Genomic DNA, 14,216 nt, shown 5'->3' on the forward strand with positions numbered 1-14,216 from the left:
AATATGTGATTCAATCCATGTTGCGAGGCATGTCTGGGTTACCCAGCGCGGATGTCATTATTTTCCTACTTCATTCTAACACGGCAGATGGCAGCAATGCACATAGGGATGGATTGACAGACAGCACAGAAAGTATGATATTCTACTTTCGAGCCTGCGCACGGCGTGGCTGTGTGTGTGTGTGTGTGTGTGTGTGTGTGTGTGTGTGTGTGTGTGTGTGTGTTTAGCCATTGATTTGGCAGGGTTGGGCGGTATAGTCTATAGAGAGGCATGGTTTTTGACGCCGCACAGTTATAGAAAAAAGACAAGTGAAACGGTAGGCTTTACGTCATGTAGGGAGGGGACGGCGAACTGCGTGGTGAACTGAGCAGGCTTTAAAACTCTTCACTCTCCGATTTAGAGTCAGAATACAACATCTTCCAAAAGGATTGGGTTTGCTGCTTTTCCAGTGATGTGCCTATTGTTGACAACTTTTGTCTCCATAGTCCGGTAAGAGAATCAAAACAAGACACTGACATTAGCTACTCGTTTGTGTTATTTGGCGGTTTTGTCGGTCTAATACTGGTATATGTAAACAGGCTATACACATTGCATACCTTACATTGAGATGAAGTGGAGTTTATGGCACAGTTAATAATAACAGTTAATAACAGTTTTACATGGGATATTCAGTTGCTGGACCCATTTCTATTTGCCAATTAAAGTGGGAAATTTCTTAAGAACGGGGGTGAAAAGGTGTTGTCAACGGTTTTTAGATCCTTCACGTTCATACATAATTCCAGATATTTTTAAATGAACCTCTAATGATTTCGCGGGATCGTTCAGTGGCCTTTGAAGAAGCCTACAGGTTAAATGCTCAACGTTCTTCCTGTCAGACAGGTTCATGTTCAGTCATTTAAACCATATTTTGTTGAACTGTCTCCTCCATATGACATAATGTTTCATGCAGTAAGAAATGCAATATACTTGCCTATTGAAAACATTGCAGAATACCATTGGTCACTAGTTTATTTACATGGCATATAACATTACAAACAGTAGTCTACAGTTGCCGAAGTAATGATGAGGAAATGTGTTGTCAAGTCATTCATTGACCCATTGATTGGCAGAATATGCTTGTTATTTCCCGGGTAACAGTGTGATTACATCATGTGGTGTAACCTTCACCACTGTCTGTCTAGTACCCGCCCTGGTGCTATCTACCAAACAACTTCTAGAACGAATAGAAGGAAGTAGGTCGAAGTGAAGTCACTGGTATCTGTTGATAACAAGAACACTTCCCTGTTTGTTATCTTTAGGGAGAATGTTTCAAAATTCCCAATGTGTCTTAATCTTAAGTGTACAATAATCTTATATAGGGCAGACTTAAATCTTTTGGGGGCCCAAAGCGAGATTTGGTTGGGGGGCCTCCCACCTTACTCAAAACATGTTAGTGTCCCCCCTCTTGACAGTGGAGAGAGAAATGAAAGTTTTAAAGTTAATTTCATGCAACTCTACATATTTTGCCATGGGGCAGAGACAAAACAAATCTGTTTTACAGCAAATGTCCTGCAATTCTACACATTTTGCTATGGGGTGGAGAAATGTCTGCTGTTTTAGAGCACATTCATGCAATTCTACAAATCTCGCAATGACTTATGCCATATTAATATAGTATCTGAGTGAGAATGACTAACAAAATGATTGGGGGCCTCATGTAGGTCAGGGCCCAGTCGGTATTCGGCCATGATTACTAACTACTAATGTAAAAATATTTTATTTTGGGGTTGTGGGCCCCCTAGCGGCCGGAGGCCCTAAGCGACCCTGATCTATGCCTAGAAGCGGCCCTGATATTATAGCACAGTGTTGAATTCAGCAGCCTCTTCCTCTGCTATTACATCAATTACGTTGGATTCACTACTTGTAATTTTATGAATGATCTTTTCAATGTGATATTCTTTTGAAATAACTTGTAAATTAATTGAATTACCTAACTTTATTTTTTCATGTTGTGTTTGTCTGTATAGGATTTAACGATATTTGGAAGGGTGAAGAGGAGAGGATACACAACTTTTTTATTTCACCATAGTGTCTATTTTGGTGTATCCTAAATAGCCTTATTTTCCCTCTTTATTGCATTGACTTGAAGCTATAGATAACCCATCAACAGACAATAAGTCATCAGAGGCTTACACTTGGCATTTTGCCACCCACCACATCTCCATCCCCTTTCCCTCGTGTCTTGCACTCACCCTGTAAACTCCGAAGACAAGACATGGTGTGTCTGAAGAAATATTTCACAGAGGGCTTGATCCAGGTAGCCATCCTGCTCAGTCTGGTTGGCGTCAGAGTAGATGTGGGCCCTTACCTGCCCCCCTGGAACGAGATGATCTTGGGCCCCACCTCTGCCCTCACCCAGACTCAGTTCCACAACCCCCACAATCAGCTGGATGGCCAGGACCTCCACCCCAAGAGTGTAGACCTGGACGGCTTCTTCACAGCCCGGAGACTCCTGGGCTGGGTCCGCTCCCTGGACTGCCTCCGGGTGCCTAGCTCGGAGCTAGAAACCTGGCTTGTGCGGCGCGAGCCTGATGCCCTGGTGGTGGGGGCTCAAGGTCAGCCAGCCCCCCTGGAGGCAGGGGCAGGTGGGTTGGAGGATCATGCGGGTGACCAGGTGGAGTCGGTCATGAGGTCAAGCGTGGTGGCGGGGTCGCAGGAGTCGGGTTACGGGCCAATCAGAGAGGACAGTCTGGACACCACAGCGCCGCTTCTAAGAAGAAGCCATGAGGAGGAGGATGAAGATCTATATGAAGAGGTAAACTATGGTGAACTCTTCTATACTCTATGTCAGTAAGACCAGTGGCAGCATAGAGTAGTGTTCAAGAGAATTGGCTGTGTCAGAGCTTATTCAATGTTCAAATACAATGCAGTGCCTTAAACAAATTAATCCCATCCTTAGATACACAATAGTGAACTACATTACTGCAAACCAGTCCAAGACTCTGCCACTGGAGAAGTGTGTTCAATTAGGCAACTATCAAACTGTTGATTTACAGAAGGCAAGTGATACGCCTGTCATATATCATTAGGGATCAAGGGCAGGATTTACTGGAGGCTGAGATCACTCTATAAAAGGAGGCTTAACTGGGAGAGAAGAACACCCTTGTATGAAAACAGCCTTACACTAAACAGAGTGGGGATTCCCACCCTCCTCGGATTCAAGCAAAAGTGAAAGCTTCCTGGTTGTATTTGCTGTATCATGCTGTTAATTTCAAACCTGCATAAGAGATTGCAAGACATTTACAACTCCCTTAATTTACAGCATTAAGGAATGCATCTAAGATTGCAAGTCAAGAATGAAGTGTAGGTTACTTTTCAGAATAAGTGACTGATAACTAATCCTAAAGGCCCGTTCAGACTGTACGATTTCAGCCATCTTATGCCACAATTTCCACGTTGTGCTCAAATTCTTAGGTTGTAAACGATTGTCAGACGTCTTGGCTTATTCAGTGTGACTAACAAATCAAATCAAACATAACTTAGCAGGCGTAAAAGACATGCCTGAAATTAGATCCCCCTACCTACTGGTCTTGACGAGAAGGGGAAAAAATGTTGGGGGAGGTTCCATTCTGCACTGTTCAACCAATCTAGTACATGTGGAGGAGGAGTTAAGATGGAGTGTAGCCTTGTTAACATCCAAAAGAGGAAGTCGCGTCACAGGCTCTTTCCATTTCCCCTGAAAACCGGAACATCCGGTTGTTGTGCGACAGGGTCTAGGTCTGCCGATTTAAGTACCACTATGTGTGGTCGTAGCCTCCGACAAAGTGTTGAGCTTATATTGTGTAGTGTGGCTGGTGTTACAAGCCAATCCCAGTGACTGACCAACAGGAACACAGCCGGCACAGAGTATGCCCACAATAATATGATGGAATAGTCAGATTAGTATAACAGTTTGATTTAAACGTTTACATGCTTTGCAAGAAGAACAATTTCTCTAATCTTTACATGACTTCAGAAATCAGGCTACCTAATGGGATTTTGATAAATGCACAAAATCGCAAATCAAAATAAACGTTTTACCACAGTGACCATGTTATTTTTGGGAAGCATGTTTGATTCTGACATATAAAGGTTGTATGTGAAATCATTTAATAGACACATTCCAGTGTTTCTGAACTCATTTCACTAGTGCATAAGTGTGGGAGACTTGCACTGCTGGTGCCGGTACATGCGCTGGTCAAATACACCGCTGCAGTTGGTCTAGTTTACGTCAGCTGACGTAACCTCTCAGGCCAATCGCAGAATGTGATGACAAAACTGAAGCCAATCATACAATCTGACCAGGTTGATAAAGATTTTGATTTGGTAACATGTAAAAGACTGAATCCGACGTACAGTGTGGGAATGCCTGAAAGTGAAATATTTTTCATGTTATAACGTTTGTTTTATTCTAGTAAAAAAGTTCAGGGAATTGTATATTAGGCATGGTGTTTGGTGGGCTGACCTCTTAAGATTTCAATAGCAGAAGTATAATAACCAATATGACGAGGCAAATTATTTAGGTCATTAGTCAATGTTTATTCTCTGAGGACTTGCTGAACTTGAAAACAAGACATGAATCACTTTAAAGACAGGAAAAATATCAACAGTCTTGTTTTATCTAGTCTATTTTTGATGTGTATTGCAACAGTTACATTTGTTTAATTGTAAGAAATTACAATTAACCCAAGTCCCAACCCCATCATTATGTTTTAGCATTTGCTCACTTTTGTTCGAGCCTGTGTTTTGGCACCCAAAACACTAATTGGGCAATGACAGAATCACGCGGAGTTAACGCAGCAGCATGCTGAAACCTTGGCTGGGCTTCCTCTTGTTTTTCAACAGCTGAGGAGAGCTGCTTGTTGATATGTTCCATTAACTGTGAGAGGTGCGCTGGCCAGGCCCAGGCTGCTGTGTGTCAGGGGAAAGTAGACCAGAGAAGGGTGTGTGACTGGAAATGTGTCCCACTTTAGCCACTGGCTGTTCAGATTTGTCCAATACATACAGCTTTCCACACCCATCACAGCCCAGCTGATTTGGTGTAGGAATAAACTGGCTGGTATAGTCATCATAAGTACACACATTCTGTGTAGGCTAATTGTATTTGTACACCAATCATATTTAGAAGTGCAATCACAATAATACTTGAATTTACTATGGAAATAATAGTATCAGAAGATACTGTTAAAACATGTATTTATTTATTGAATATTGCAAACACAGGGGACAGTTTTTTTTTCTGCTCTAACTTAGACTTTGAAGGGGAATTCCCAAATCACTTTCATTTAGCACTGAGGTACACTATTAGTCACTTTGGGAGTGTATGGAGTTTTCAGTCACTGTAGGGTCTAAATATATATCTGCTTGGCAACATGCCTGAGTATGCACCCTACACTGGAGCTAGTTTTGGATTGGGGAACGTATGGGGGTTGTTTTGTTTTAGTCCTCTGTGTGTCATTGCTATCTTCTGGCTTCTGGTCTTTTGGGCCATTTGACTGCGTACCCAGTCTCAGCCAAGATGACGGCAGACACCGGGGAGGCTTTAGTTTTAGCCTCCCAAATCAGCTGCCGCTCTCAGGGCAGAGAAAGTGGTGTCATTTGGCCTGTCCAATGTCACAGTTGACCAAGTATGCAGTTCAGACTCGACATGTAGCCCTGTTGGCTATTTCTGGACAGGAGGGCATGTTTTTTGGCATTGCTAACTGGTACTCAGTTCAAAATTGACATGCCTCATGTTTTCCCACCAACCCTCCCCATGGATGTATTCCTGCTGAAAAATATTTAGTTTTGGAACATAGTTATGCTCTTCCTTCCGTCGATGGTTATGCTTTCTGGGTCAACCAAGATCCCAGTAAGTGATATTGAACTGACCACCTGACAGTAAGTTAGGGGCTGCAATCATGATGTAACAATTCAGACATACTGATAATCTTAGTTCCCTCCAAGGAACGACTCGTCCCTGATAATGACCTTCACCCAGACTAACTCATCTGGGAAGCAGCAACCGCACGGAGACAGCTGGGCTGTATTGTTTTTTAAACTCCAGCTGCATCATATTATGGCAGAAATGTGTTGTACTGTCTGGGACATCCCCCGCTTATAGATGCTGTTATTGCTACAGGGCTAGGCTGGACATGTCTAAAGTGCCAGACATCACAAGTCCTACAGTATTGTTTGAGGAGAAAGGTCAACAAAGCTTTCTCTGGGATACTGCTCTGTGAACCTTTTGCCCTCTCCGCTCATTCGTACACATAGAGGGGTCAAGGACCTCTCCTTAAGGCCATGAGCTATAATTAAGCAATAATGCCAGACGGGTGTGGTATATGGCCAATATACCACGCCTAAGGGCCAATATATCAAGGCTAAAGGCTGTTCTTAGGCCACAGCCCTTAGCCGTGGTATATTGGCCATCAGTGGGGCGGCAGGTAGCCTAGTGGTTAGAGCGTTGGGCCAGTAACCAAAAGGTTGCTAGATCAAATCCCCGAGCTAGGTAAAAATCTGTCGTTCTACCCCTGAACAAGGCAGTTCACCCACTGTTCCTAGGCCGTCATTGTAAATAAGAATTTGTTCTTAACAGACTTGCCTAGTTAAAGTTCAATAAAAATATCAAACCCTCAAGGTGCATTATTGCTATTATAAACTGGTTACCAATGTAATTAGAGCAGTAAAAATAAATGTTTAGTCATACCCGTGGTATACGGTCTGATATACCACAGCTTTCAGCCAATCAGCATTCAGGGCTCGAACCACCCAGTTTATCATTTGTCTTTAACTTCCCGGACTTATTATTCAGTTCTATTACAACTAATCTCTGCTCTATTACCTTGACTTGCTCAATGAAACACTGAAGTGCTGCCAGGCTCATTTGTCTGAGCCTCTCAGGGAAGTAACATTGTGACATGTCAATATTGTGGAAAGTGGCAAACTGACAACGTCAGTGTTGACTCGCCAGCTCGGCTGAAACTACAGATGTTTGTCTTGGAAACTTGGACTGAGTGCTTTGTAGGTATATTTCACTCAGAACATTACCCGTGACCACAGCTCGTTTGTTTTGTAACACGAGGTGGCATCATTCTAGCACACATTCATACCTTTGATTTCACAATACTTGTTTACTAGCTTAGGTTACGAGTATATCACCTCTTCAGACAAGCACATGTATATGTATAGCCCTATACCCAGAGCCCTCTGGACCCCATCCAATGCCCAAATCTGTCCAGAGCTGCCTTCTTTGCCCCCAACAATTCTCATGTTGTGCTTATGCTTGAGGAAAATATGCTGTGCAATCCCTTCCAGTCACATTCAGGCACACATTGACCCAAACCCATAAGTGATTGCAGAGTAGCAGTACCACAGGCCTCAGGGAATGGTCAACGGCAGGGGTTGGAACCGATTCAGGGAACAGAAAAGCAGACAAAAAAAATTGAGGAAGGGAAACAGAACAAAAGTGATCTATATTCTTCCGGAACAGAACCGTTATTTTGTAACCTTGAGCCGGTTCAAATCAAATGTATTTATATAGCCCTTCGTACATCAGCTGATATCTCAAAGTGCTGTACAGAAACCCAGCCTAAAACCCCAAACAGCAAGCAATGCAGGTGTAGAAGCATGGTGGCTAGGAAAAACTCCCTAGAAAGGCCAAAACCTAGGGAGGAACCAGGCTATGTGGAGTGGCCAGTCCTCTTCTGGCTGTCCCGGGTGGAGATTATAACAGAACATGGCCAAGATTTTCAAATGTTCTTTAATTACCAGCATGGTCAAATAATAATAATCACAGGCAGAACAGTTGAAACTGGAGCAGCAGCACGGCCAGGTGGACTGGGGACAGCAAGGAGTCGTCATGTCAGGTAGTCCTGAGGCATGGTCCTAGGGCTCAGGTCCTCCGAGAGAGAGCATACTTAAATTCACACAGGACACCGGATAGGACAGGAGAAGTACTCCAGATATAACAAACTGACCCTAGCCCTACGACACAAACTACTGCAGCATAAATACTGGAGGCTGAGACAGGAGGGGTCAGGAGACACTGTGGCCCCATCCGATGACACCCCCAGACAGGGCCAAACAGGAAGGATATAACCACACCCACTTTGCCAAAGCACAGCCCCCACACCACTAGAGGGATATCTTCAACCACCAACTTACCATCCTGAGACAAGGCCAAGTATAGCCCACAAAGATCTACGCCACGGCACAACCCAAGGTGGGGCGCCAACCCAGACAGGAAGATCACATCAGTGACTCAACCCACTCAAGTGATGCACCCCTCCTAGGGAAAGAACCCCAGTAAGCCAGTGACTCAGCCACTGTAATAGGGTTAGAGGCAGAGAATCCCAGTGTAAAGAGGGGAACCGGCCAGGCAGAGACAGCAAGGGCCGTTCGTTGCTCCAGAGCCTTTCCGTTCATCTTCACACTCCTGGGCCAGACTACACTCAATCATATGACCCACTGAAGAGATTCTTCAGAGAGTCTTCAGTAAAGACTTAAAGGTCGAGACCGAGTTTGCGTCTCTCTCATGGGTAGGCAGACCATTCCATAATAATGTTATTCTGTTACCAGAATATTCCTAATGTGTAGTATATAATTTCAGTTCCAACCCCTGGTCTGACCTCAAACATGTTGTCAAATACTGTTCAAGGAGTCACAAGATCAGAATGTTCCAAATAGTCCAAGTGTAAACAGTCAAAGAAAGTCAGTCAGTTTCACTCAGGTCGCTGTACTGTAAGGTTAGAATCGGGGCATCACAAATGGCAACATCCCGAACTCCAATAGTCCCTTTCGGTGGAGAGCGAGAGGATCAGCTGCAAATTTAGAACTGGTTTAGGGACATGACTGGAACAGTTGGTATCACTAAGCTCCAACTTAAGGAAAAGGTTAAGTCTATTCATAGCCATCTCACCGTTTGTATGCAATGTCTACTAATGTATGGGCCTGTATGGAAAAATAAACTGTAGTAGATTAAATGCAAGGTGGCTGCGATCCCCTTTCTCTTTTTGTTCCTGGCCCGTGTCCTATCTAACAATACTGCCCTACCGAGCAATAAGGCAGTAACTGCTCATAGCGTGGAACTGAGGGGGGGGGGAAATGGCTTTTATTTACCTTTGTTTCACAGTAACCTTATGCAGTTACTGCTAATATGACCCCCATTTTCTCCAAAACACAATAGAGGCAGGATACTTGTCCACATGATTAAGCATGTATTTAATGTAACAAAAATGACTCATTTTCAACCAAATTAGTAGCTACTGCCTTTTTGCTTGGTAGGGCAGAATAGTACAGAGAGAACTTGAATAAAACATACGAGGATACATTGGGCATTGTATGGATGATTGATTATCTTAGTTAATATGCTTATAATAAGGTGTAGATAACATCGCTGCACCTAACATTTCAATTATTATTATGTGTTCACAGGATACAGATATGCTTTGGCAGGATCACTCTGATCTTGGACGTCATCAGAGGCCTGAGGAGGAGCTGGTGGGGGACACCTGGAGAGAAATCTGGAGGGATGGTGGACGCTCTTATGACCTTGCGAATAGAGAACTTGCACAGGATTTATCTGATCAGGTGGGACTCAGTCCGGAGGCTTATAAAATGTCCATATTTCATACATACCTGTACCCTTGGACTTGTTCTTTGACATCCTGGTTCAATTACGTTATAAAACGCACATGTTGAAATGTAAGACATGGTGCACTTTGGGAAAGAGTAATGCTCCGGTTGCTTGAAACCAAAGATGAGTTTTCTATCCTGGCTGTGTGTCGTGAAGCAGGATAGAGTGTTTGGGGTAGATGAGGTGGAGATAGGAAGCAGTCTTCCCATGTGTGTACAATAAGAACATGAACTGCAGGTTTCTGGGTTCTAACCCCAATCTCTTGCACTCCTATGGGTTAGAAGAGACCTGAAACTCTTGCTAATCCACTATACCTAATTTTGGGAACAGGGGCAGCCACATATCATTAAAAGGCATTTGCACTCATCAGTGGTGTATAGCTGGAGCATGAGTTTCCTTGACCCAAGGAGAAATACAGTATAGTGAAATGAAATTAACATTTGATACCACACTACAAAACGTTTCAGATAAAGCCACGCTGTTCCAACTGTTGAGTTTTACCCTCTTGCCATAACATGTTCTGGAAAAGCCTAATCATTTCCACCATCTGTATCAGTTCAGCTCAGAAGAAAAGGAACCATTGTCACCATCCAGAACATCCAGGTAGCTCTCTGCTCACTCCTGTTCTCTTCTCAGTTTGCCAGCTTGGAAGCTCAGTCCTCAATGTCCTTCCAGGAATGTCTACGGCTCTTGGAAGACACCTTCCCTTTTGGAGAGGAGACAGAGGTACAGTTTTATTTGATGGTATTAGGGTAAGAGATGACCATTGATAGGATTGTTGACCACAGGATAACCATTGTGATGTTTCTGTTTTTAGCTGTCAGACCCAGTTGGCGTAGATCGGAGGGAAGCCGCCAGCGGAGAGGACCCAACCCCTGTCCGAGAGCTTCTCCTGTCCCCCCTGCTGTCCCATGAGGAACCCTCTCTGGACTTGGAGCAGCAGTGGCATGATATTCTCGCCACCATGGAGCCAGAAGTAAGTTCAAATCAAATCAAATCAAATTTATTTATATAGCCCTTCGTACATCAGCTGATATCTCAAAGTGCTGTACAGAAACCCAGCCTAAAACCCCAAACAGCAAACAATGCAGGTGTAAAAGCACGTAAAAGCAAGTTCTACGTGGTTTCTGATTTTTTTTATCCCCTTCATAAACATCATAATTTATTTAAAATGTCAAGAAGGTGTATAAACGTTGAAATACCCTTGCCCTGAAAGTAATTCAAAATAAATGTAATCCAACTTCTTGTACTATTTTGGAAGGATATGGATATGGACCTTGGCAGAGATGAAATGCAATCTGGATCTATTCAGAGTTCCAGCTTGATGGACCCCGTTCACCAGGATGTCAGCCTTCATCAGGCAATCCTGCCCGGAAGCAGCCAGGATAGTTACCCCTTCAACTCCAGCTTTGGGGGCAGTGTTCCCCTGGAGGACCCACTCCAGCCAGCCCTGCTCAGTCAGTCCTCCAGCGGACCTGACTTTGACCATAACTTGACCTTTGGCCCATCTGACCTGACAGATAACACTCTTCCTTTGACACTCAATGGCACAGTTGGCAACCCCATGCCTTCCATTCAGTCAAGCCTCTTTCTGGAGGAACCAATCCTGCCTAGCCCACTCGGCTCCCTATTGGATGATGCCTTGCTGGATGAGATTAGTTTCCTGGACCTGGCTCTGGAGGAAGGCTTCAACCCAACACAGGCCTCCCAACTTGAGGAGCTAGACTCTGACTCTGGACTTTCTCTAAACTTCAGCCACAGCCCTGCATCCCCTAGCAGCTCGGAGGCATCCTATTCCTCTTCTTCATCCTCTTCATCATCTGACTCTTCTGTGTTTTCTGACGAAGGGGCTGTGGGCTACAGCTCTGACATGGAGGATATTGTGATGCGAGAGGAAGGTGCCGTGGGAGGCTACTCCCCAAAAGTCCGTAAGATGTGCAGCTACCAGAAGCCTGGGCGTTTCAACAACCTCCCTTGGCTGGAACAAGTGGGCCACGACCATACCTACAACCAGCCATGGGCCACCTCTCCCACGCAGGGAAAATCACATTACAGCAAAACCTATGAGCATGACATTTCCGATAAGCTTTGGGGCCGTGATGAGCGCCGGGCTCTCGCCATGAAGATCCCCTTCTCCAACGATCTCATTGTCAACCTACCCGTGGAGGAGTTCAATGAACTTCTGACCAAGCATTGTCTCAGTGAGGCCCAGCTCAACCTGATCCGAGACATTCGCAGGCGGGGCAAAAACAAGATGGCCGCTCAGAACTGCCGCCGACGCAAGCTTGATGTCCTGTTTGAGCTCGAGGAGGGAGTAGAAGGATTATACCGCCACAAGGCCCGTCTGTTAAAGCAAAAGGCAGAGAACCTTCGCTCTGTCCGGGAAATGAAGCAGCGGCTCAGTGGTCTTTACCAGGAGGTTTTTTCCCGTCTGCGGGATGAGCAAGGAAGACCCTTGCCTGCCACTGACTACACCCTACAGTTTGGCAATGATGGACAGGTCCTGCTTGCTACACGGAACGGTTCAGCCAGTGAACAAAACCGCAAGCCCCACAACAAACAGAAGAGCAGAAAAAAGTGAACATTTGTTGGGTGTGCAGTTTGATGTAGCACTCAAGGAGTCGCTTGACAAGGGGATGGCTGTAAAGATTAAATATCTCACAACAAGATGGAACTGAAAAGGAAAGATGTAAGAGGAAACCTAAATCAGTTTAATCTGCTCTGATAGTTTATTTGCTGGAAAGGACATGTAGCACAAATATGATCATGCAAGAATCTTGTGAACATCTTGGAAAAACAAAGGGAAAACCTGTCTCAGGGGCAAAATAACTGTTGGGAGGACCATGTCAGCCTTCCAAAGAAATACAGTACATAAACCACTAAGGTGACAAGGAGGAATGGCTAGCCTACGGCCTTCAGACACAAGACCGGGCTCTTGGCGCAATGCGGGCACATTGCTGTCCCAGTCTTCCAGTGCCTATATGTTGAGGGTAGGCCTAGGTTCCTTGAAGTCATCACTCAGACAATTTATTAGGTACACATCTAGTACCAGCTCAGAGCCCCCTTTGCCTCCAGAACAACCTGAACTCTTCGGGGCATGGATTCTACAACGTGTCGGAAACGTTTGTTGCTCAATTGGTATCAAGGAAAAACATTCCCCACACCAGCTTGTACCAGGCAAGATGGGTCCACAGACTCATGCTGTTTATGCCAAGTCCTGACTCCGACGCAACAGGAACTGAGATTCAACAGACCAGACAATGTTTTTCCAATCCTCAATTGTCCAGTGTTGGTGATGACATGCCCACTAGAGCCGCTTCTTGTTTTTAGCTAATAGGAGTGGAACAAGGTATGGTGTCTGCTACAATAGTCCATCTGTGACAAGGATCAACAAGTTGTGCGTTCCGAGATGCCGTTCTGCACACAACTGTTGTACTGCAGCGTTACTTGCCTGTTTGTGGCCCACCTGTTAGCTTGCAGGATTCTTGCAATTCTCCTTCGACCTCTCATCAACGAGCTGATTTCACCCACAGGACTGCCGCTGACTGGATGTTTTTGTATGTCGCACCATTCTCGGTAAACCCTAGACCCTGTTGTGTGTGAGAAACTGTGGGAGTGGGAGTTTGAGATACTGGATCTGGTGAGCCTGGCACTGACGATCATACCACGCTCAGGTCACTCGTTGCCCATTCTAACGTTCAATCAAATAGCAACTGAATGCCTCGATGCCAATCTGCCAGCTTTACAAAGCAAGCCTCAGCCACAAGACTCCCTGTCTTGTCTGTAAGAGTTAGCCATTTTCATGAACAGGGTGGTGTACCTTTGTAAATTGAGCGGTGAGTGTATATCAGTAAAAAGGACAGGGGAGCCTGGTTGAGAACAAAAGGGAACCAAAAATATTTGCTCCGGTCTAAAGTGAACACAACAGACAAGTTACCATTAACTGGTGCATTATGGCTGTCAGTGAAGGAGTTGGATAGTGCTTTTAGTAAAGCCTTATAGTTACCCACACAGCTATCTGTGGTTCTCAGGGGATGTGACATGATGCAGACAATGGTACAATGATATTCAGGAAATAAGACTGCTTTAAAGTACCTGAATATAATATCTACTCCGGCCCAGTGCCAACAATATTGTGTTAATGATATGGTTGTGGACTTTTGTTTGTAACACGTTGAAATTGAATGCCTTTATCACCGGTATCATACTGGAATATAACTTAATGCTGCATAAAATATCACAGCATTTTCATAAATGTTAAAAATTAAAATTTATGAAATGCCACTACAAGTACTGTGATTGTGGCTTCCCACTACCTTTATGCTTTGTCAAGTGTCCAATATCATAAAAGTACTTTAAAAAAAATGTATATATATTTAAACCCTGAATTGGGTGCTATATGGTATTATTGGTTTTAAAATAACAATATTGTGTTTTAGGAGGTTCTCACCCGTTTCATACTTTTGAGTACTTCCTGGCAACCAATGGATGTTACTTTTGGGTGAATAAAACATTTAACCCCTTTTGCCTTGACGATTGAGTGATATTACTAATAATACTTATGTACTAAAGAATTACAAGT

At 44.2% G+C, this 14,216-nt stretch overlaps 1 protein-coding gene across 1 annotated transcript; it reads left to right on the forward strand.

Moving 5' to 3' along the window:
* Nucleotides 1-187: 187 nt before the first annotated feature.
* LOC118384425 (endoplasmic reticulum membrane sensor NFE2L1-like) lies at nucleotides 188-14,157 on the forward strand. Its single transcript, XM_035770950.2, has 6 exons — nucleotides 188-489; nucleotides 2,007-2,794; nucleotides 9,433-9,588; nucleotides 10,271-10,360; nucleotides 10,452-10,610; nucleotides 10,896-14,157. Exons 2-6 carry the CDS (start codon nucleotides 2,255-2,257, stop codon nucleotides 12,213-12,215), a joined length of 2,265 nt encoding a protein of 754 aa, XP_035626843.1. The 5' UTR covers nucleotides 188-489; nucleotides 2,007-2,254; the 3' UTR covers nucleotides 12,216-14,157.
* The last annotated feature ends 59 nt before the right edge of the window (nucleotides 14,158-14,216 follow it).

The sequence above is a fragment of the Oncorhynchus keta genome, chromosome 5 (genome assembly GCF_023373465.1).
Source record: "Oncorhynchus keta strain PuntledgeMale-10-30-2019 chromosome 5, Oket_V2, whole genome shotgun sequence".
Classification (NCBI taxonomy): domain Eukaryota; kingdom Metazoa; phylum Chordata; class Actinopteri; order Salmoniformes; family Salmonidae; genus Oncorhynchus; species Oncorhynchus keta.